The 26,377-nt window shown below is 30.3% G+C and overlaps 1 protein-coding gene across 2 annotated transcripts in view; it reads left to right on the plus strand.

The window, feature by feature from the left end:
• TECRL (trans-2,3-enoyl-CoA reductase like) overlaps nucleotides 1-26,377 on the plus strand; it is a 109,964-nt gene that overhangs the window by 69,692 nt on the left and 13,895 nt on the right. For both annotated transcript variants that reach the window (XM_007193542.2, XM_007193543.2), the window contains exons 5-8: nucleotides 5,273-5,388; nucleotides 9,726-9,831; nucleotides 11,093-11,165; nucleotides 16,752-16,795. In XM_007193542.2, coding sequence (XP_007193604.1) covers nucleotides 5,273-5,388; nucleotides 9,726-9,831; nucleotides 11,093-11,165; nucleotides 16,752-16,795 — 339 coding nt within the window. The remainder of the gene's footprint in view (nucleotides 1-5,272; nucleotides 5,389-9,725; nucleotides 9,832-11,092; nucleotides 11,166-16,751; nucleotides 16,796-26,377) is intronic.

Consider the following 26,377-nt stretch of genomic DNA (forward strand, 5'->3'; position numbering starts at 1 on the left):
TATTTTTCATGAAATAAGAGTTTGTTACAGAATACTGAGAAAATTCTTGCCTCATGGAACTTATTGGAAGACTTAGGAGAAAGGCTTATTATAATAATATAATAATCCCCATCATGTAAATCCTATTAACTAAAGATCTTATTCAGTTTTCACAATTTTTATATCATTCATGTGTGTATATAGTCCTATGCAATTTATCTCTTGCATAGATTCATGTATCCACCACCAAAATCAGATACAGAATTATTCATTCCCACAGAGGAACTCCCTCATATTACCCCTCTGTATTCACACACTCTTTTTCCTATCCTGGGGCAACGACCAATCTGTTTTTCAACTCTATATTTCTGTCATGTGGCAATTGCTATATAAACAGAATCAAATATTTTTTGATTGATGTTTATTTTTCTCTAAGCATAGTGCCCTTGGGATCCATCCTGGCTGTTGCATGTATATCAATATTTAGCTTCTTTTTATTGGTGAGTGGTACTCAGTTGTATGTATGTAACAGGGTTTGTTTAATTATTCACCCACTGACAGACATTTGAGTGGTTGTCAGTATTTTGCTGTTACAAATAAAGCTACTACCTATCTGAGTGTAGGTGTTGGTATGAACATAGTTTTTTATTTCTCTGGGACCACTGTTGAGTTTTAAGAGAACTTTTATATTCTACATACAAGTCCTTTGTCTGATACGTGGTTTGCAAATATTTTCTCTCAGTTTTAACTAATCTTTTCACCCTCTTAACAGGACTTTAGTTGCTGTACAAAAAGTTTTCAATTTTAATGCAACCTAATTTAGTAATGTTTTCTTTTAAGGATCTTGCCTTCACTATCATATGTAAGAAACTTTTGCCTAGCCTTAGGCCCAGGAGTTTTTCTTTTATGAGCTCTTCTAATAGTTTAATAGTTTCATATTTTATGTTTTAATCATAGTTTTTTATTATAAAGAATTATCTATTTTTTAATTGTCAAAATTAATGTTTATTTTTAATTTGCCTCATGTGTCCTATAATCTATTTTTGGCTTTTTTTTTTCTTACTCCATATGGATTAATTGTCATACTATCTTTTCTATTAGCCTCTCTGGTATTTTGGTAGTTATATCTTATTTTTCACTAACTCTAGTGATTACCCAAGAGATTACAATGTGCATCTTTAAAATATTAAATACTAATAAAAATTGTTTGTTTATTAATGTGAAAATACTTCACAGTTGAATACCTTTAAGGTATTTAGGCTCCTCTTGACTTTTCTATTACTGTGATATATTTTAATTATATACTTTAAAGTTAAAATCCACTACTATAATATCTGGGGCCAATCTTTATTTAGATTTATCCTTTTTACTGCAATTTCATTTTTCCTTCTAATACTGAGCTTACATCTGGTATCATTATCCTTCTTCCTTAAAAACACTTTTAATGCTTTATTCTGGTCCTGTCTTTGATGAGTTCTCTCAATTCTTGTTCATCTTAAAATGTATTTATTGAACTTATTTAACTTCTATTCTTAGAGAATACTTTTACAGAAAAAAATATATGTTGGCAGTTATTTTTGTCCTTACTTCACAAAACTGCATTATTTTGACTTCTGACTCCCACTGTTTTTGTTGAAAAGTCTACTGTACTCAAGTCTTTTCCCTGGCTTATTTAAAATTCTACTTTTGTTTGATTATCAGAAGTTTGATTATGGTGTACATAGTTATGATTGTGGTTTTATTTATCCTGCTTTGGGTTTATGTGTTATCTGAGTCTATGGTTTGACATATATTTAATTTGAAAAATTAGCATAATCTTGTCATCTTTTGATTCTCTATTATTCTCTTTGTATTCTCCTTCTGGGATTCATATTATGTTTTCATACTTTTCTTTCCAGAGTTTTCAAATATCTGCCTAAATTCTCAACCTTTTATTATTCTTTGAACATTAAAAGATTGTTTTCTAAATCTAACTGATAATTCTGTTATGTGAATCTTTAGTTCTCCTGTTTTCAATGTCCTTCGGTTATGGTCACAATATCTTCACTCCTTGTATACCTGCATATTTCTGACTTAGTGCAGGAAAATTTATGTGAATAAATTTAAAGATAACTTGAGGCCTAGGATGATGTTATTGTCTTTCAAAGATAATCTATCATTCTGCAGATGGACTAATGGCACTATTGTGTACAGGTCATCTCATTCCAATCCATGATTGAAATGATTTCAGACTGAGCTTCAGTATCTATGAAGACAGATCTATTTCTGCCTCATCTTCACTCCTAAATTGTAACTCTTTTAGATCCCAGCCCAAATCCTGGAGATTTTATAGAGCCACCTCTGTCTTTGAAAGATACCAAGCAATAATTTTTGTACTTCCATTCTCAGGCACCCTCAAAAGATTTGGTCTTTTTATCAGGCTGTTACCAAGCTTCATATCCCAGGTCAATCACTACTCTGGAGCTCCATTTAAAACATCTTGACCTTCTAATTCTTCAGTGACGCAGTAGCTCTTTGGAGCATGAAAAACATTTCGATCAATTTTTCTTGCTGATCTCATTAGGATGGTTTGTTTGAATAACATGGGAATAGAATTCTCCATTATACGTTATGCATATAATAGTTAATTTTTCTTTAAAAATAAAACCCTTCTAGTATCATATTAGCTTCAATAGTATTCACTGAGTAAAAAGTGGTATTACTACTGGGAAATGTTTTTGTAATTTTACTTAGTAGCTCTCCTATCTTTGGAAAATTAAGGTTGGCACTACTTTATTTTTGTCAGCAATTTCTAACAACTGTGAAATGTGCAATTTATTTTGCTTTTGACTGTCAATTGCTATTTTAGAAAATAAGTAAAGCCAACACCACCCTAATAATGACAGGACTAAAAAAAAAATTTAAGGGAGAATGAAATACATTAAGTACAGTCTGAGTACAAGGGTCTTAATCAGTTCACAACAACTGCAGCTGAATGTTTCAATTTATATTCTCTAAACAGCTTATTGCCTTCTTCCTTTTCAATTTAGACATATACCAATTTGAATATTCCACAGAAGTTCCAAAAATCCCAATTACATAGCTTGCCTAGTAGAAATAATGGATTTCACATTTAAAGCAACACCTAAGTTTAAAACAGAGAACTTTCTATAAGGAGAAGCATGAAAATAACTTGATGTTAGAAATAAATTGGAATTTAAAAGTAGTATATATCTTCAAAGTAAAAAGAAAGTGCATCTGCTTATTTTGAATATAGAATCTCTATTAAACTTTTGGATTATGGAGTTCCCAGTCTTTGTAAATTCACCTGCTTTGCTTAGGCTGTATACCTGTAAATATATATGTTTGTATGTTTATTTTGGCTTTAGTCTTGTTTTTACTCTCTTTTGTGGTAGAAGAGCAATTCCTGTTTCAGAAGTCTGTTGTATTAATATTTCTCTACATGGCTCTTGTTTTTCTTTACTCTAAATCTATTTTCTGATTACTTCCTAAATATAATCAAACATCTCTATTCCTTCTATCTGCACCCAAATAGACATTTTGCTTGAAAGATGCATTGTCTAAAAGTTATTTCTTATTATCCTCCAGTTCTTTCAGGTCCGGATGTATCCTTCATACTTTGGTACTCTTTTAACCCCCATGTTTCAGCATGAACAATATTTGTGATAAAATGCTGGGTCTTCTAGAACATATTATTGTAAGCTAGCAGGCTCCCCTGATTTTTTTTAGGAGATGATAGAGATAAGATTGTCGTTTAATTTTCTCTGATCCAAAAAAGTTTCATATTTGTGATAACATTTTTAATAACTTAGTAAAGAGTGACATTTGGTCAGGTTAACTATTGTTTACAACACTTTTCATTTCTGACATATTACTATAGAACTTGCTCAAAATTGACTTGACTAGGTCAGAGGTATTGAAATAGATATTTTAAACTTTTTGTTGTAATAAAACAATCACTATCCTAATTATTCTAGAGTATTATTAACTAGATTCTATTATCAGACATTCAAAAGTGGTAAACATTTTTATTCCATATCTGAATAATCAGGAATGTTGTATGCCATAAATTAATATAGTCTCTTCTCTCAGTAAAAATGTTGCTTTAATACTGAATTTATCGGATGTTGCACTGTTCTTATCCTCACATAAACGTCTTTCTTGCCTCATGAGATAATAAATATCATTTAGAAAAAGTATAACTGAAGAAACCTGCATGTATAAATAGCTATTTATACGTGTGTATATATACATATATATGTAATTATATATGTATGTGCATATATCATATATCTTAACCATGTAGCTACACAAAGTTCTCACCAGAGATAAGAGCATAATAATCAATGTGAACACCTGTATTTTTGAGCAAAATATGTACAACTTCAAGTTTCCTACCTTAGAAAAATGATGAAAATTGGCAAAGACAAAGCAAAGTAGTAATGGCAGTCGAATTTATCATTGTCATGTTTGTATTCTTTCTCTTCTCTTTGAACACCTGTAGGGGAAATTATTTTCGATTTTCTGTCTGAAATTTTCAGAATGTGACTTTAACCTGGTTTTAGCATCAAAACAAAACCAAATAACTGACAGTCACCAGATTCAGAAAACTATTAGAAAGCAAGTCAATTATCTTTCTGCAATCACAAGGTCTCATTTTCAATTATCTTTCCAATTTTTATGATTGTCTCTCTGTAGATTGGATATCTCTCTCCACATACATGGTTGCCACTTAGCTCCAGAATTCAGAAGTCAATCTTATAAAACTACTCACTCAGACTCATTAGAATTAATCTAAAATTTCCAAAAGAGAGAAATTATTTCAATCTGAATAAGTGTCAAATCAATTGAGTTCAAAATGACATGGCCATAAAAAGATTAAAAGAAAGAAAGAGAAACTATTTCCCATTCCATTCAATGACAAAGACAGTTAACACAGAAGATTCATTTGTATGGGGCTGGAGAGACATGAGAAATGCATTTATGACTGTTTGATTAAATAAAAATTCCTGTGTACTATTTATGAAGAAATCATTATGTTCAATATTTTTAGTTAAATTAACCATTTATGATTGTCCTTTTCCTTAACACTTGGCTAATTCTTCCAAGGAAGACTTCTTGCTATTTGCGATAGCACTTAATTTAGTTCTTTTTCAAGAATAGATGCTCACCTGTCCATTTCACCTATTTATGTAGCAGGCTAAGTCTGTGGACATGCTTATTATGGTCCTAAGTAAATCTTAATCATATCTATAAAATGTACTGTTTAATCTAAATCACCTTCTTTTTTTAGGTATTTTTGGCTGAATACACAGGACCTCTGCTAATATATCTCCTCTTTTATTTGAGGATCCCATATATATATGACATGAAAGAGAGCTCTAGGAGATTACGTCACCCAGTGGTACAGTAAGTAATACATATACATGGAACATACAGATTAAGGAGGAGACAAACTAGTACACAGATATTATGCTAATAAATATTTTTTGTAAACGCAATTATAGTGGATTCAATTTTAGGGTAATATATTTTAGATAACAAGAAATAATGTATGCATGCCAACTTTTAAGTTTATAAACAGGAACTATTACTTAATATACTTAATACTTTAAGTATACCTTAAACAGAGGTAATTTCAATTAATTATGATCACAATCAACAAGAGAAAAGCTTAATATTACAAAGTTGAGAGGCCGTATATAGGACTCAAAATATGAATACTTCTCTAAAAACATGGGCAACATTGCGTAGAAAAGAAATAATGACTGAACTAATAAACTGGAAGAAAAAGGTTTTAAAAATTACAAAATCAAATTTTATTTTTAACCAGGACAGTTATCAAAGCAGAATATATAACTATAGTTCTTCACGTATTGTGGAAATAGTCTCCCTTTCTCTCTCTCTCTCTTCATATCAAATAACAAATTAAAGAGAAAGAATAATCATTCAAGATGCTACAGTGACATGTAGAGTTAGCAATTTGTTAAAAAAAAAAAAAAAGGAACCTGGGCAAATGACTAAACTCTAAGTGAATTAAGAAGCAAAATTCAGGTCATAAGGATGCTAGAAGAAAGAGAATAATTTGACTCCTGGATTTCTCATCTCAGATTTGTCTTTCCTTCACTCTTAATTCTGTACTCCAGCCACAATTACCACCCTTCTTGCCCTGATACCTACCATGCCCTTACACACCATCCTTCTTCCTCCATTCTTCCTCCACTGCCTCCCTCTTCTTTATTTTTTTCAAACTTCAAATAGAGCTCAATATTACTTAGTATTAGCCATTCCTATTCCTTCAATGAGAAATACGTTACTAAAATGTTTTTCCTTTATACAATTTATTACTTTAAAATTATATATTTACATAGTCATTTGTGTCCTTCCCTCTATAGAGTTTAATTTCTATAATGGGTGTCTTTTGGTGTTCAGTCAATTTTGCTGCTTAACGCATTACCTGATTTATAAAAAATACTCAATAGTAATGTTCTGAATGGATAAATACATGAACCAGTTACATGAAAATTTATTTTACATTAGGCACTTTTAGAGTATAAAAACAGAGGAACCTGATCTGGATGTGAGTTTTGAGATGGGCTTTTCTACGAAAGTTATGTTTGAACTTTTTTCTTTGTTTTCTGAAGGGACATGTCAGATTTTAACTAGTAAATCTGAGGAATCTTCATATGGAAATTATCTGTGGTACATAGCAGTTTGATGCTTTGTAGGAGCAGAGAGAAAGCTAGTAGAGCAGAGGTACAGAGAAGCAAGGGGAGATTGGATCTCAGGGATCATAGTCAGGTCAGTACCTGGCAAGTTGTTCAGGGCCTTTTGGAATGTTAAAGCCTACCTTTCTTTTTCTTAAGTTAAGAGAATGCCCAATTCATTTAGAAAGAGTCTGGGGTGGAGTGTTCATAGGAGAATGTAATTGCCCTCACTTTTTAGATCAAACATATAATGTGTACCAGATATATATCACAGCATGAAAAAAGAACACTTTTTTTTTTTTCCCCAGCAGCATTCTCAAAGGAATTGACCGATAGTTGGTTATTATTCTTAAACACAAACACAGCATGTTTTGTAACATCTCAGTGATAAATGTATCTGTGCCACATTCTTCCTAAGGAGCAAATATGTTAAGTTTATATTAAATCATTCAGAGGAGATACACACAAACACATAAACTACTTTTGAAATTTAAGTGTCTAGTAGAGGTCAGGTCATCCCTCATATCTCACACTCCATCTAAAAAAACTCTAAAATCTTCTATTTGTTGCCTTTCCTGAGCCCTTCTCAACTCCTGGAATCCTTCCACTGTGCCCTTTGCAATTCAAAGTCCACTGTTCACAAAATTTCTTATATCGTCAACCTTTTATCTGAACATTGCCTTCATATTCTTCCTCAACAGAAACCTGGTACACTGCCTCCCTTGCAGCTCTATAAAGTGTCTTCTTTCACAGCCCTCATACCTTGAAACTTACTTGATGAAACATAAGATATTTTCAAATATTACATTTGGAAAAAAGAGACCCAAGCCTATTTATGGATGTTCAATTAGTTTAGTACTGGAAAGAGAAAGAGTTGATGTTTGAAGGGAAGTCAACCATAATTAAATAGAAAGAATATTTTGGAATGAAATCAAACTTGGTAAGTGCAAAGTCCAATAATGTGCAAAGTGGTATATATCCAGATATTAAGTCATAGCTAGCTGCTATGCTAATATCTATGCCCTAATGGTGTAATATAAATTAAATATGTGAACTAATTTAATCATAGTTTAAATTAAAATTTCTCATTCAGTGCTCTGCTACATTGCTGGGCGTAAGATAATTTTTCTGCTTTCTTACAAAATGGAAAATTATACTACTCAGGTATTTATATAAATATTCTGCAAAAGAACCAACAAGTTAAGAGAGATGCTGATTCTCTTACCAGTCCTTTGAACCCACATGCAAACTTCTGTATCAGGATGTTTGTTTTTGCTTCTCTTACTGTCTAGAAAGCTCTGTCCCCAAATATCTACACTTTGTTTTCTCACTTCTTTCAGAATTCGTCTATTGTTCTTAGATATACACATCACACAGAACATGTCTCTCCCATAATAGGTGCACAATTATATTTTTATGAATTAATGAATAATGATATATTCCCTAATGATTTAGCCAGGTTGGTTTGTTTTTATTTGATTAATTATTTGTTTTCCCTAAAGTCATTCTTGTTAATACCAGAAATCATTAATTCATTGTGTTTAATATAAACTTACAGTGTAGACTCAATGTTTGATTTTACATATTGTAAATGAAATGCTTATTTTTATGCTTAACCTTTATACATTTAAGTATACAATCTTTGATTCTTATTGATTTTCTTGAATAACAACTATAGTTTTTGAAGTTTTACAGGTTTATTTATAATAAAATAGGTGCATATTTTAATAGAAATATATTTTAAATATAAACAAGAAAACATGCTTCTATAAATCATATTTGACATTTACTTTTTAAATATTAGTTATATAAATGACAAGAAGAGGTGATACGTTAGAACAGCAACAAAAACAAAGCAACTGAAGCAACACATAATACTGCAATATGTTAGGCAGTCAAAGACCAAACATAAAACAAACTAAACAAAACAAAACCTGCATTGACTCCATAGGAAAGGAAATTCGAACTTTTTCAGTCTATGGTACTTGCTAAAGGACAATCAGACAATGAAAAAAGTATTTTGAATATTATAAAATGTCAAATGCATTGTAAGTATGTTTTGAATACTTCTAAAGTTGTAAATTTTCTGCTTCAATCTTAAGGCATTTTGATATGAGCATATTTACAATTATTATATTGATATATATATTCCTTGGGCAGATGTGAACATACAGTTTATGACTGTTATTATGAAATATCATGAGAGTCATCAGAAGTAAATTTATAGAAACTGTTGTTACAGTACTTTTATTATTAAATAAATTTAGAAATTTTCTAGAATAAATAAAATAAAAATATCAAAAAAACTTGTGTTTTGGTTACCAGAAACAATATTTCCTGATAAATAGAAAGTTGTAGCATACAAATGAACCTATTTACAAAACAGAAATTAAGTCACAGATGTAGAAAACAAACTTATGATTACCAAGGGGGAAAAGTGGGGGAAGGATAAATTGAAAGATTGGCATTGACATATACACACTACTATGTATAAAATAGATAACTAATAAGAACCTACTGTATAGCACAGGGAACTCTATTCAATACTCTGTAATGATCTATATGGGAAAAGAATCTAATAAAGAGTGAATATATATGTATATGTATAACTGATTCACTTTGCTATACAGCAGAAACTAACACAACATTGTAAATCAACTATACTCCAGTAAAAATTAATTTTAAAAAAGATGTAACTTCAAAAATAAGAAAAAGGGACTTCCCTGGTGGTCCAATGGTTAAGACTTTGCCTTCCAATGTAGGGGATGCGGGTTCAATTCCTGGTCAGGGAGCTGAGATCCCACATGCCTCGAGGCCAAAAAACCAAAACATAAAGCAGAAGCAATATTGTAACAAATTCAATAAAGACTTTAAAAATGGTCCACATAAAAAAAATAATAAAATAAAAAATAAAAATAAATAAGAAAAAGAAAGTTGTAGTAAACTAAAAAAAAAAAAAAAATTAAAACATCTTATGTATAAGGCGACCCAGATTTTTGGAAGGGAATTTAATGTGTTTGTGTTTTATTCTCTTTCTAGCTTGGCCTGCTTCTGTCATTGTATACACTATATCCGATACCTTTTGGAAACCTTATTTGTTCACAAGGTTTCTGCAGGACATACACCTTTGAAAAATTTGATAAAGGTGGGAACGGATATGTTTTGTAATTTTAATTGTTATTGAGAAATTTTATGTATTGGATCATCTGCATCATCATTAAATCATGTTTATTTCTCTCAAGCTTAGATTTTTCTATTCAGCTGTATCAGTATATCTTAAACATTCTGCCCCTGAAATGCCATTTCCTGAGCGATCTAGTTCATTGGAGCTGCCCTCAACCAATAACATCACATAAAATATTTGGCATGACCTTACGTTACAAGTTACATACTTTTAGGCACCTTTAATTTTGGAAATACTTAGCACTGAATTCAGATTAAGTGCCACTTGAAGAGGAAGAATCTCATATATAAACCCTCTTATAAATATACATTTGTGTGATTAAAATGATGATGCTACACCCTATATTTGTGATTGGTGTCAGTGTAATGACAGTATCTTTGCTCTTCCCCAAAATGGTAAATACAAACGTTATTAACCATCAATTAACTATCAAGAAAACGGGAAATGTTCTGGAACATTGAAATGGAAATGTACATTAGATAACATGGTGCAATTCAGTTTTCCAATTCAAATTAAAATTTATTTTAATTTATTTTCCAATTTAAAATTTAGTTTCAGAATGAATTATTTCTTTACTAAAATATTCCTGAGTTTTAGCAAATATCTGTTTTCTAAAAATTTCAACAAGCAGACATTCTATTGTTGTCATTATAATGAAACAGTAAACTCTAGAACTTTTACAAACCTCAAAAAATCATTTAGACTAGCTTCTCTTTTGAGAGAAGGTATTAAAATTCGTCATGTAAGATCAGCATCATAGCCTAGTACACCTAACACCTAAAACCAGGACATTTCCCTCTATAATCAATCAAGAAACATTACTACTAATGATTAAATAATTCATTCTTTTGTTCATTTACTGTTGGAAAATAGCTATTTATTATTTTTATTACTTCACTCCTATTTACTACTTGATAGACAAAAGCTATTCTTGAAAAATCTTCATACAATACATTGTTACATTTCTCTATATCCTAAATACTCATTTATATTAACAAGTGTTGAGCAAAGAAATGCATTTTCTTAGTGATATCAGATAGGTACTTTTAAAATGCTACTTTACTGAATGAAGAAGCATTCCATTTAACTAGCTTAGAAAATTTATAACATTTTTTATACCAAAATGCTGCAGTGTGGCATATAAATGTATGGGGTGACTTCAAATGATGCGATATATATTATATATATATATTCCCTAACTTTTATTTTGTTTTATTTGTAGAGTTGTGCCTTTTATTGGGGATTCACTTCTTGGATTGCCTACTACATTAATCACCCACGGTATACACCACCATGTATGTAGAAATTACTCTTAACTATACCCATACTAAATTGCCAACATCAAAACTCTGTTCTAAACTACATAGAGATGATGAACGACATGGAACATATAAAGGAATAAGAAAATAATGAAAAAATGTCAATTTTAAATTGCTTTCATAATACTCCATTAAATTTTTATGTAGGCTTAAAAGACCATATTTGACTGACATATTTTGATTTATTTTCTTTCCATAGAAACTCTAGCAAAAAATGTAAGTTGATTATAAACCTTCAAAATGACAGATAGTAAAATGAAAGAGGAAAGATGAAAAAGAAACATGCCATATGATCACATAATCATGTACAACCATCAGGATTTTTAAAATAAATAATTAAATTATTCTTTTAATTATAACTTCAAAAGAAAAAAATAGAGGCTTTTTTTCCTGTGGCATATTGTTCCCTATTTATAACTTTATTAAATCTTGTCCCTTGACTCAGATGAAGCAATTTAGTGAACTGCACACTGGAACCAAATCTAAATCCTCAATTCCTAATCTTGGGGGAAACATACCTGTCCTGATCAAAGAATTCCATTTCTTTTATCTTCTGTGGACCTTTCTCTTCTCAGCTTTTACTGCAGCTCACAAGGCACACACAGCAGAGCCCTAGTGTTATGTGTTGACATTTCATATTTAACTGAGAGTTATTTTTTGTGGTCTATTTCTAGTTTATAAAGTTTGAAAATAAATGGATTAAATGATGTATTCAAGCTTTATTTTAGATTTTATAAAATAACATAAACCTTAAAGACATTAAAATAAATTAATATCTTTTCTTGAAGCACTGACACAGAGAATTACATTATTCAGGGTTTTTGCCAAAATCAGCAAATCTAGTTCAGCAATCACAGTAAATGATTGCAATGTTCAGAACTTTAACTCTTCTAAATACTAACAAATTAAGTATGAATATTGAAGGAGAAAATTCCCTGATCTCACAAAACTCTAACTGATTTTTAAAAATATTTTAACAAAAGATGTACATTCTAACTTTAGAACATGAACAGAAAAATTTTTTAAAAGACATTTTTTATCCATAGTATGTTTAAAAAGAGGAGCCTCTGAAAAATGCTACATTCATATAACTGATACAAAATAATAGAGGTTAACGGTGTTAATATATGCAAAATATTTATGGAAAACTTATTGTTTGTCAAGAACTGCAAAATTGCTATTTCTTTTGTAATTAGAAACAATATTATTATGTAGGTGTTAATATTCCCCACTATATATTAGGAAAATTAGGTTCTGAAAGTTTAATTTTACTGTGCTTAAGACTCTTAAATGAATATGATGTAAGTAGGACTCAAATAATGTGAAAATATATAGAGCATTACAATACCTATTCCAAATGGAGAGTGAATGTCATCTACAGGCACTGCATGCTTTGCATGGCTCTGATATGCATGGATTTCAGTTTTTATGGTTTATTTAAATAATACCATCCCCTAAAACCATGCTTCAAATTCAGTTACCACATATGCTAATTGCAATTGCACAAAGTATAAATTTTGCAGCTAGCTCTTTAGTCCACATATCACTCTATAAATAACGGATGCACATCATGGTCGGTGACATCTGATGGTGGTTGATAACTGCACATCTCTTATTCATTTCACTCACAACCAGCAAATAACTGGAACAATTGTGGATCAAGGTGCTGGCAGATGGGGTTCCCTGGTGGGGACTCTCTTCCTGACTTGCAGATTGCTCCCTTCTGTGTGCTCACGTGGTGGAGAGAGAGAAAGCAAGCTCTCTGGCATCTCTTCTATTAAGGACACTAATTCCCATCAAAAGGGCCTTAACCTCATGACCTCAACTAAACTTAATTACTTCCCAAAAGCTCCATCTCTAAACACCATTATATTGAAGGTTGTGGTTTCAACATCTAAATGTTGGGAGGCACCATTCAGTCTATAGCAATAATGGTGGGGGGCCTAGGATAATTAGCCCACATTGCAGGCAAATAATGGGATCTAATTTGTCATGTGATTATGACATTTGTTAGGTTTTATTTTTTCCTTAGAATTTCACTTTTCTGCTAAATGCTACAAAAAGTTCGATCCTTGCATTCATTATCTCTGCCTAAGATTTTTAAAGATTGTTCTTCCCCTTTTATAACTCTTTGATTAGAATTTATAGATTAAAATTTTTGATTATATATTAGATTGTAAATGCTGTTCCTTCAAAGTAGAACTAGTACAAACTACACTATCTTTATTTTTTTAATTAATTTTATTGAAGTATAGTTGATTTACAATGTTGTGTTAGTTTCCACTGTGCAGCAAAGAGAATCAGTTATACACATACCTGTATCCACACTTTTTTAGATTCTATTCCCTTATAGGTCATTACAGAGTATTGAGTAGAATTCCCTGTGCTATACAGTATGTTCTTATTAGTTATGTATTTTATATATAGTAGTGTATATATGTCAATCCCAATCTCCCAACTTATCCCTCCCCCCATTCCCCCTAGGTAACCATAAGTATGTTTTCTACATCTGTGACTCTATTTCTGTTTTGTAAATAGGCTTATATGTGGAATCCAAAAAGAAAAAAAAAAAAGGTACAAACTACATTATCTTTAGATGAGATGAACTAAACCTGAAAACATAGATAAGTACAAAAATTTTTAAACAAAAATTTTAAAACTAGATACTTAAAAACCTATTCCTAAATAACTATTGAATCTAAAAGTAAAAATACTAACATTACAGCAAAGACTATGACAAAGTGACAAAAGAGTAAACAGTACACATCAAAGCTTTTTTAGCCAAGTAGTTATAATCTTATTAAATAATCATATTTAAGGAAAATGAAACAAACATACTAATTAAACAAGTTAAAAATTCCTTTATATTAAAACACTGTACTCAAACTATATGCTGCGTTAAGTTCAGGTACTTAAGAGTTGTAGAATAGTTGAGCCAATTTTTAAATTATTTCCCTTGAAAATTTTCTTTAAAACCTGAATGCTTACAATGTAATCTTCCTTCATTTCATCCTTACAATTAGAAGAAAGAAAGAAACAGTGGTTGTATTTTTTATGTGTGTTTAATTTTTTCATCATATTTTTCTGTGCTTTCACTTTGTGTATGTACTTTTGACTTACATACTCAAGTATTTAATTCAGGATATTTTGTCCTTACTGCAGATATGATAATTAATTTTCCGTTATTTTTATGTTGTCATAATTTACATTGTGCTTTGCCCTTTACATCAACTGGGGTTTTTTTTCACCTCTTTCTGTATTCTCTGCATTAACAATTTCACATTTTTTATAGCCCTGTTCTCAACAGATTTGACTGCACAAAAGAAATAGCATCTGCACATTTACACACACAAAGTACTTAAATGAAAAACAACATATTGGTATGTATTTCCAACACATATACCATTAGGGAGGTCACTTTACATACTTGAACAATATTTAAAATAAATAAGAAAAATATATTATCATAATTGGACTGCCCAATGGCAAGAATATTCCATTAACCATAAACTGGAATGCATATGTTCAGGAAGTTTAATAGAAAAATATTTAGTATCAAAAACATTCAAGGAAAAATGACCTACATTTTTGCCTATCTAAATGTGAAATATTATACAAATTATAAAAACATTATAGGAAGTTTTAATGGTGTCTAACATTTTTTTCTTTGTTTCAAATTATATTATCTGCAACTTTTTTTGGAAATAAATATAAAAATACTTTAAAATTACACTCTTTGGCCCAGTACCTTTTTATCACATCATTATTTATTCTCACTAAAAAATGAAAACAAGGCATATCTTCACAGTCTTGATGCATGAAATGTTCTGAACCCTCTCATCCTTGTGTTAATATCTATTTATCTTTTTAGATAAAAGTTCAGTCATGTACTCAAAGTTCTCCCTGATCTCCCTGATTACAATAAATCCTCTTTTTAGCTCGTATATTAAATATTGCATAGATCCTTCTCAGTAACACATTAAAGTTGCATGCTTCCATTTGTTAGCATGTGATGAGTATTTGTTTCCTTGTCAGAAAATAATTTCTATTAAGATAAGGGTTGCATTTGTGTTTATTTATAATTAATTTCTCCACAATCACACAGCCTGCCATATAAATTTCTAAAAACTGGTGTTGAATTAGTGAAGTTTAGTCTAGTAGTAGATACAAATTTTTAAAAATTATGGTCTATAGGGATGAATACCAGCTAATTATTATGATTTAGCTAGAGAAAAATGTTTAATTATATGGCAAAACATGTATAACATAATATTAAGGGAATAAGTGATTATAAAATAATTCTATCAAATATGGTAAAAGTATATAACAAATATGTATATTTCCAAAGGGAAAAATCTGAATATTAACTGCTTTTCCATGGATGAATTTTGTTTTCCCTTTACACTTTTATCTCTTTCAAAAATGTGTCCATTAATATATTTTATTTTATAATAATATATATGTACTTTATAAAAACAAAACTTCCAATACATGTACATGTTTTACATATATCTATGCATAAATACTTATATAAAATTTAACTATATTACCCTCTTAAGTTTCTAGCCCATGGAAATAGAACTTAAATAAAAGATTTATATGGAAAGATGTTTGAAACAGTACTGTCTATTATTTATAAAATTAAAGTAATTCTAATTATGCAGCAATTGGATAATATTTAATGTTTTAAGACTAGCCCCATTATACATTATGATGTAGTTTCTACCATACCTTTGACAACGAATATTTAATAATATCGTAAAAGTCTTTAAATATATTCCTACGTTAAAAACCCGATTCAAAATGAGTAGTTATATTAATTTTTATTTGTAGATGTGTTTATATAAATAAATGCAATTTACATAAAACTAGAAGAAATGCAACTGTTAATACAGATAATGAGCTTATTAGATAATTTTATTTTTCATTATTTTTGTATATTCCAAATTCTCCACTATAAACAAGGTGAATTTAGAACTCTGTTTCAAATTCCATTTTGTTCATTACTCTTTATATGATTTGGCAAGTTATATAAAGTATAATTTTTTACTGTAAGGTGAGAACAATAATATTTGCTTCATGTGTTTGTTTTTATGATGAAAATATATAAAACACTTAAAATATTGCCTGTTGCAAAACATCAATGCAAAAATAAAAATTACTATTATTAGCATTTTTCTTTCTATTGTTGAACATTAAAAAAGAAGAGACATTATTGAGTGCAATTACACACTAGGTCATACTAATATGCTTTTAAAATGACGAACAAGGTAAATTAAATCTGCTTTCAAAGAGTTTACTAATAAAAATTATAAATAGACTCCATTTATATTCTAAATATCATTAGGTCACTGGAAGAAAAGTATATATAGAAAGCAAAATATTGTCATCTCTTTAGATTGCAAAAGTATCATTCCAAAAGGTCAGATAGTACATATCACATATCACATAGTACTTTTTATTAGAGGGTAGTGATATCCAATAAATCTTTCCTGAATTATATCTATAGTTTGCCAATCCAAAAAACTGAGTGTTTACATAACATCTTCTTCTGCTTTCTAGCATTTGGAAACAGGCAAGTCACAGTATCTGCTATCAATTTTCTGGTATGTATTATTTATATTATTTGCCATTCATGCTCTAATTGTGACATTATTAAGCATTCAAATAGATTGCATTTAAGGATTTGTCATGTAGAAAATATGGTTTATTTTTATATTATATGCATAATGGCATTAAATGAAATAAATCAAATAACTTCCCATAATCAAGTCATTAGCTCTCTAAATCTTTTCATCATAATGTTCTACTCATCTATAAAGGATGATTAGAATTATTTGAAATATAGTAAAATTTGGGGGAAAAATTAAACTTAGTAATTCTTCCAGTTGTCTGCACATTTACCAACTTACAAACTGCTAAGAGCAGAAAGTTTTACAAGTCTACCTGATGATTATCCAGAAAACTTTGGCGTAATTGTTAAGTAATTCTGAATGAAAACAAAGTCTACTTTTGTGAATGAAACAGGGCTCTACACTAATTGTCCTCAGTCCAGTTCTTTAGATCATTCTATTTAACTTCACATATGCATTGTCTGAATCTGATACAAACCAATCTGACTACAAGATTCTTTATTATTTCTGAAATGCATTAATTATTTTCTTAGATATATATTTAGCTCCACATGCCATATAACTCCATGATTTCATTCTTTAGTCGTGTTTTCCCTCATTCTTGCCCTTGATAGATTAACTCCCACTATTCCTGTCCCTGATACATTGATAAGCACCCATGATTCACGTACATGACAAGATCCTTTGTGAAGTTTGTATTGAACAACTTATATCCCACCATTTCATACAAGGAACAAATTATACACTACACTTTGTAAAAAGCTCTCATATGAACCTTTATGTGTATGTGTGTGTATATACACATAGATATATATGTATATAGAATTAATAATTTAGTTAATTACATCCACTACTGTGTTGGCTGTGAGAGGGGCAGGTTATGCTTTTATCATTTTAGCACCTAGTATTGTACAAGTGTACTCACCACTTGCTTGAATAAATTACAAATTATTTTATTTAGAATTTTAAAGCAAATAGTTTGTAAATATATCACTGCCTTTTAATTTTCCATGTGTGTATACTGTTTATAGTCAGCAATCTTGCAATTCATTTATTTTGATGCCTTCATTGTTAACCTATGTTGAACCAAGTCTAATGTTCTCTGTATATTAACTACTCAGTAAATGTAAGCAAATGGAAGAATAAATTGATGAGTGAAAACAATAATAACCACACACGTGGTATTTATTCAGATATGTATTTAGATTAATATCTGATTGTTTTATTTTTCCTCCTTAAGATATCTCCTACTTTTTTTTGCAACTCATTTACTGTCATTTATTTCATTGTAAATATTTACACAGCTCCCATTTTATATAATATTCTTGACTTCTTCCCTTTTTTCAAATGTGATACGGTTATAAATCCATGGCTCTGGTGTGAAAGAAAAATTTTAAGAAAAATTGTAACTTTTTAAAACACTATATGTCATAATAGTTATAATATTTTTCTTAAAAAGTGAAAAGAGACATAACTGGAAATAATCAAAATTCAAATAGTTTGTTATGTACACTTTCCCCTAAAGATTTTTTAAAACTCTGCCCTTTTTATTAACATACTAGTTCTTCCTCCTCATACATGCCTTTATTAGTCAGTGCTATTTTATACATTATCCACTGGAAAACATTTATTAAATAATAACAAGAAGAATTAGGCAAATAGGAAAACTTTACCGCAGTTGCTGTCTTATAGGAGCCAAGGCACCAAACTACACAAATACCAATTAATAGTAGCATAGACTATGTCCAATACAGACGTACTAGGTAAACGTAATAACTTTAATTCCACATTTCAAAGCAACATAAGTTCCACTGTGGCTCTGTTAAAATTGTAAATTGTGATGACAAATATAAAAGGTCTCTTAGCATAACCCTCCCAGACTTCAGACAAGACTACAAAGCTACAGTAATCAAAACAGCATGGTACTGGCACAAAAACAGATATATGGATCAATGGAACAGAACAGAGAGCCCAGAAATAAGCTCCCACACCTACAGTCAATTAATCTTCAACAAAGGAGGCAAGAATGTATAATAGAGAAAATAAAGTCTCTTTGGCAACCGGTGTTGGGAAAGCTGGACAGCGTCATGTAAATCATTGTAGTTAGAACACTCCCTCACACCACACACAAAAATAAACTCAAAATGGCTTTAAGACTTAAATATAAGACATGACACCACAAGACTCCTAGAAGAGAACATAGGCAAAAGATTCTCTGACATAATTCGTAGCAAAGTTTTCTTAGGTCAGTCTCCCAAGGCAGTAGAAATAAAAGCAAGAATAAACAAATAGGACCTAATCAAACTTATAGGCTTTTGCACAGTGAAGGAAACTATAAACAAATGAAAAGACAACCTATGTTCAGGGAGAAAATATTTGCAAACGATGCAACAGACAAGGGCTTAATTTCCAAGATATACAAACAGCTCATACAACTCAATAACAACAACAACAAAAACAAAAAACAACCCAATCAAAAAATGGGCAGAAGACCTAAATAGACATATCTCCAAAGAAGACATATGGATAGCCAATAAGCACATGAAAAGATGCTCAACACTGCTAATTATTAAAGAAACGCAAATGAAAACTACAATTATGTATCACCTCACACCATTCAGAATGGCAATCATTCAAAAGTCTACAAATAACAAATGTTGGAGATGGTGTGGAGAAAAGGGAACCCTCCTACACTGTTTGTAGGAATGTAAATTAGTGCAGCCACTATGGAAAACAGTATGGAGGTTCCTTAAAAAACTAAAAATAGAGGTACCATATGATCCAACAATGCCACTCCTGGGCATATATCTGGAGAAAACTCTAATTCAAAAAGATACATGCACCCAATGTTCACAGTGGCACTATTTACAATAGCTAAGACATGGAAGCAACCTAAGTGTCTATTGACAGATGAATGGATAACAAAGATGTGGTATATATAATGGAATATCACTCAGTCATTAAAAATAAAATAGTGCCATTTGCAGCAACATGGATGGACCTAGAGATTATCATACTAAGTGAAGTAAGTTAGACAGAGAAAGACAAATATCATATGATATCACTTTCATGTGGAATCTAAAATATGATACAAAACGGAAACAGACTCACAGACATAGAAAACAAACTTAGGGTTACAAAAGGGGAGAGTGGGGTGGGGGAAGGGATAAATTAGGAGCTTGGGATTGGCAGATGCAAGCTATTGTGTACAAAATAGATAAACTACAAGGCCCTAATGTATGGCATAGGGAAATATATTCAATATCTTGTAATAAACTATAATGGAAAAGAATAAAAATAAGTAAATAAAATAATAAGGCCTGCTAATCCTGGAACTTCTTAATGTAGGCAAGACACATTAAACTTTTACTAATAAAATACGATAGTAAGATATGAATTTTAGGAAATTTATTCTAATACAGAATATAACAACTAGTGAGTTTATTGAGCTTGTATATAATCACCTGAATTGAAGATTCCTACCATATTATTATGAGCATAACACCCTATAGTTCAAGGTTAAATTTTTCATTCATAATAACTGAAAACATATGTGTGAGTTTCAGGTTTATCACAAATACATATGTGCAAACAGTTTAGAAAGAATAAGCAACCTGTTTTTAAGTCCAATCTATTTTAAATTATTTTATATTAAAATTACCAGTATATAGTAGAATCAATTATATAGAAGAAACAATGGGGAAATTCGTGGGTCAATCTTGTATAATATAAAATTCAACCAGAAAATGTGTATCCTATTTGCAAGTGCTAATGTTTTTGCTAATAAAATGTTATGTTTGCAAAACATCACGTTCTTCATTTATTGATCTATACACTCTTTCAACACAGAAGAAGAAAAGTATTATTCATTAAAGTTGGTTTAGCTTCTGTAGTTATGTAGAGCCAGATTACCACTTGGTAAGAAGAAAATATGTTAGCACTGTGTTGAATACGATTATAGTTAATTATTAATGGATGAATCATCCCTTTTGCGGACTAACAATTAACAGTTATAACTTTTTCTTCTACTCCCTCCATTTTCTTTCTACTAATATTCTGATTTCCCTAATACACTAAACAAAATATGTCAAGCAAAACAGGACACTTCACAATGTGTACATAATATATTCCAAAATTAGGTAATGATTCTTTGTGGAAAATCTTTGATTTTGGTGAGTTTTGACATGTTTAAACTATGTTCTAAGAAGTATTTTATCACCTCTCCTTTTGTATAAATTCTTTTTGACTTTCAACACAATTTACTTCCCTTGAATATATTCTGGTATCACAAAATCTACATGGAAAAAGTCAAATATATGCAACTCTATAAGCACTTTAGAATATCGCTCTCCAAAACTTTTAGATGTAATTTTGATTTTCTGCTGCAAATATTGTTGAGACACACTATAATCCAGGCTCTTCATATTTCTATGACCCCCCTAATTATCCTCTGAACCCAACTTCACCCACAAAACACCAAAATTACCATTGCAAAACAATATATATTTTACATAAAAAATAATCCTGTTTCCTTTATCCACTCTTTCTTTCAACTTTATTTTTGCTCTCCAGAAGCAATTGACTGTCAATTCTTTGTACATTGAGCATTACATCAGAAAAGAAATTTTTTTTCTTGCTTTTCGTACTGTCTTCAATAATGTACAAAATGGGAGGAACAGATAATAATGCATAAGACATGGTTTGAAAAGTGGTGACATTAATTTTTCTCCCTGGTTTTACCTCTGTGTCCTCATTCTCACAATTAGTTATTCACTCATTTAGGTTGAGTTTGTTTTCTCATTATTAAAATGCAAATACTCTTGGAGAAATAATAAATTAGGCTCTTATCAAGAAGTCACACCTGCTCTGGTAGCATTTAGCTGAAAAGGACATTGTACATAGCACAATAATTTTTGATTAGGGGAGAGGATTGTGGGAATGATATATCATAGCTTTTAATAAGGGTGGAGGAGAGTGGGGCCCTGCTGTGGAAACCACAGAAAGGCTAGTGAAGTGCTTGTGAGTATTTAGTATTTGTGGATGAGATGAATGAAGGGAAAAAAAAATGTACCAAAGTTAAATATTTTCAGCAGTTTGCTCAGATTTGGTCATGACAATTTTTTTCTGATCCTCTGCCAACTCTTGAGAGATACCAATAAAATGATTTACATTTACTCCTTACTGCAGACTTAAAATCTAGGACTATGTTTTCTCATCATTTTCACTTCTTCTCAAAGCCCCTGAAATATCTGACATAAATAATAACATAAATAGGAATCAACATTTATACCTAAATTTGAACTCACTTCTTCTTAAATAACTTATTTAGAAAACTAGTTTTAAGAAATTAATGATATAAAATTAATACATATTATATTTTGCTATTTCATTATAATTTGTTATAATTATTGTTGTTTTTCAGCTAAAACTGACTTACTCTTAATTATAGTAATGATTTAAAATAAAATCAGCAGTTACTATAACCATAAAAATTGTCATCTTGATATATAATTATCAAAATATATAATTATAAATTATATATAAATATATATCAAAGCTAATGTAAAAGAATCCCCAAAATAATGACAAGTGTTTTAACAATAATTAACTACATAGTATATATTTATTTTTTTTAATAATATTTATTTTTAAAATTCTACTCTATTGTGCTATTCTTATACTATATTGTTATGCTATATGTGCACACTCTTATGTTATACAATATTTCATGAAAGCTCTATGGATTAAAAAAATTCAGATATCCCCAAAATTGTGGTAATGAGATGGATCAGAGAAATAAAATAAACTATTTTTAAACATTAAATCAATTCCAAATCAGACTTCGAGTTGCAATTTATGAGTGAAAATATCCTCTCCTATAGCAAAGTTTAGGCAATAAAATATTAGTCTCATGCAAAAAATAAATTACTAAAAGAACTAGTAAAATTTATCATTCATATCATACAATAATATAAATATGATGTCTGAAATTTTATTTAAAATCCTTCAGTTTTTCATTTTCAAAAGTATATTGGTTAAAGCAAAGAAAATACAATGGAGCAAAGACAGTCATAAGTGGTGCTGAAATGACTAGACATTTACATGCCAAAAAAAAAAAAAAAAAACAAATCTAGACCTAGAAATTACACTCAACACAAAATTTGACTCAAAATGGATCACAGACCTAAATGTGAAACACAAAACTATAACATCCTTAGAAGATAACATAGGAGAAAACCTAGATGACTTTAGGTATAGCAATGACTTTTTAAATACAATACCAAAACACAATCCATGAAAGCAATAAGTGGTAAGCTAATTTATTAAAATGTAACACTGCTTTGCAAAGACAATGTCAAGAGAATGAGAAGACAAGCATAGACTGGGAAAATAATTTGCAAAAGACATGTCTGATGAAATACTGTTATCCAAAATATTTTTTTAAAAAACCTCTTAAAACTCAACAATAAGACAAACAACTTGATTAAAAAATTGACCAAGACCTTAACCAATACTTCACAAAAGAAGATATACAGATGGAAAATAAGCATATGAAAAGATGCTCCACATCATTTGTCATCAGGGAAATGCAAATTAAGACAACAACATGATACCACTATACACCTATAGAATAGCCAAAATCCAAAACACTGATGACACCAAATGCTGGTGCGGATGCGGAGCAATGAGAACTATCATTCACTGCTGATGAGAATGGCACAGCCATTTTAAAAAGACTGACGTTTCTTACAAAACTAAACTTACTCTTACCATGTGACCCAGCAATCATGCTCCTGAGTATTACCCAGAGGAGTTGAAAACGTATGTCTATACAAAACCTTGCACAGGGATGTTTACAGCAGCTTTATTCATAATTGGCAAAATTTGGAAGCAGTAAAGATATCCTTCAGTAGGTGAATGGATAAATAAACTGTGGTATATCCAGACAATGGGAGAGTATTCAGTGTTAAAAAAAAAAAGAGCTATCAATCCATGAAAAAAACATGGAGGAACCTTAAATGTATATTTAAACCAATCTAAAAAGCTTATATACTATATGATTCCAACTCTATGATATTCTGGAATAGCCAAAGCTCTGGTGACAGTAAAAAAAAATCAGTGGTTTCCAGAAGTTGGAGGGAGAAGGATGAACAGGAGGAGTACAGAGGATTTTTAGGGCAGTGACAATACTCTGTATGATACCATAATGATGGATAAATGTCATACATTTGTCCAAACATAGAATGTTTCACACCAAGCAAACTGTAATGTAAACTGTGCACATCGGTTGATAATGATGTGTCAATGTAGGTTCATCAAATGTAACAAATGTACCAGTCTGGTGGTGGGTGTTGATAATGAAGGAGGTTATGCATGTATTGGCAGGGAGTCTGTAAGAAATCTCTGTTAACTTCTCCTCAATTTTGCTGTGTACTTCACACTGCTCTAAAAAAATTGTCTTAATGAAAAATAATCATAGGTTGGTATTCATGTACTTTCTGTTAAACCAATAATTAATATATTGAATATATTTCTTCTGAAACACATGTATATTATCCTTTTTAAAAAATGGAATCACATATAAGTGGGTTTCATAATAAAAGAGTAGAGATTAGGAATTAGAATAAAGTTCTATAATTTTATGATCATAGTAATATAAATTATCATAAGTTATGACTTAATGAATGCTGAGACAGTATAATATTGGCTTATATTATCAAATAGTATTTCAGTGTGTGTGATATACCTTATCCCTTAAAGTAGAAACTAACTCTCCAAAAAGAAAAAAGAAAAGAAACTAACATCCCAAGATCAGAAGTTGATATATTTTACAGGTGAAACTTTTTGTAATTATATATTTAGCCTAGATTTTCCTTATTCTTGAAATATTTATTAAGGTAAAATAAATATAACATAATAATTGTTATTATCATTATTATAGAGAAAAGATAGCTGAAACTCAAGCTTAAGAGTGTTAGAAACATTTTAGCAGATTCTGTTTCATATAAATTAGTAAAATGATTATCACATTGCTTAAATGATAAAGTTATAAGATATTAGAACTGCCAATAATTAATAATAATGCATATAAAAATGTAGGGATAACATATGCAGAAAAAAGATAGATTATGGTCATCCTCTAAAAATATTATGAGATCATAGAATAAAGGTTACTTGTTTTTGCTGTGGAAACTAAAAGTATTTTACTCTGATAATATGACAGCCTGACTACTTGATTGATGGCTACAAATTCTATATTAGGGCATTTGTCTGCTGTTGTTTGTTTTTCTATAGACACATCATTTTCACTATTTAAAGCAGAGAATGCTTAACATGATGAAACTTGTTAGGAAGAGCAAGATATATATCTCCCTGCAAGTTGGTCTCCCTGGAACCTTTGTTTTGGTCATTGGCCACTGGCATCTTTGCCACAATGCCAACATGATATGACTGAGGCACAATACAGTCATCTCCCCTTATCTGTGGGGGATACATTCCAAGGCTCTCATTGAATGTCTGAAACCTCATATAGTACTGAACCCTATATATATCATGTATTTTTTCTTAACATACATACCTATGGCTAAGTTTAATTTATAAATTAAGCACAGCAAGAGAATGTCAGAACAGATTAGAATGGCCTGAGATTTCATCATGCTGCTCAGGATGGCGGGCAATTTAAAACATATAAATTAATTTCTGTAATTTTCCACTTAATATTTTTGGACCTCAATTGACTGTGGGTAACTGAAACCACAGAAAGTGAAACTGCAGATAAGGGGGAGGGGCTACTGTGCCTAGTAGTAAACAATAAGAATCTTACTGCTGAAATTTTATATATTCTGATCCAATCATGTCTTTCAATCTGCAAACAGTGGAATTTAATCAGGAATATTTTCAGAAAAATCTGTGGAGTACAATGTGATGCATGATATATCACTTCTAATATATTAACCAAAGTCCTTTGTGGTTTATAAAAATTTAACATTCCCCACATTGTACATTGTTAAATGTTTAGGTGTACTGATTAAAAATAAAATTGTAATCTCAGCGAACTGAGAGTACAAAGGGTGCTGAAAGAAGTAAAAATGTTTTCATTACATTCTGAATCAAAACATTTTTTAAATGATGATTTTTTCCATGTAAAAACTGATTTTTTTCAATTCTGTTAGCTAGAAATTTCACATTTCTTATTTATCCACCTAATGATAACTCTGAAGAAGAGAGTGGACTATTGAATGACTTTTCAAATGAATGCTAGTGTGAAGCAACAAGTAGTCAATAAAGTTTTTATAAAATCAAGCACAAATGAATATTTTAAAATTTACTTTAAGCCACCCATATGCATCCAGGTACAAGTCTATTTGAATTTTTATCATTTACCATTCTAATGTTCTTTCTCACTTAAAACACTTTACCTAGTGGCTTCTTTTACTTTTAATTGTGGTAAAAAGAAAAATAGCATAACATTTACTATCTTAACCATTTTTAGTGTACAGGTCAGTAGTGTTATGTATATTCATACTGTTGTGCGATAGCAATTTTAAAATCTAG

This window comes from Balaenoptera acutorostrata, chromosome 5 (genome assembly GCF_949987535.1).
Source record: "Balaenoptera acutorostrata chromosome 5, mBalAcu1.1, whole genome shotgun sequence".
NCBI classification, from domain to species: Eukaryota; Metazoa; Chordata; class Mammalia; order Artiodactyla; family Balaenopteridae; genus Balaenoptera; species Balaenoptera acutorostrata.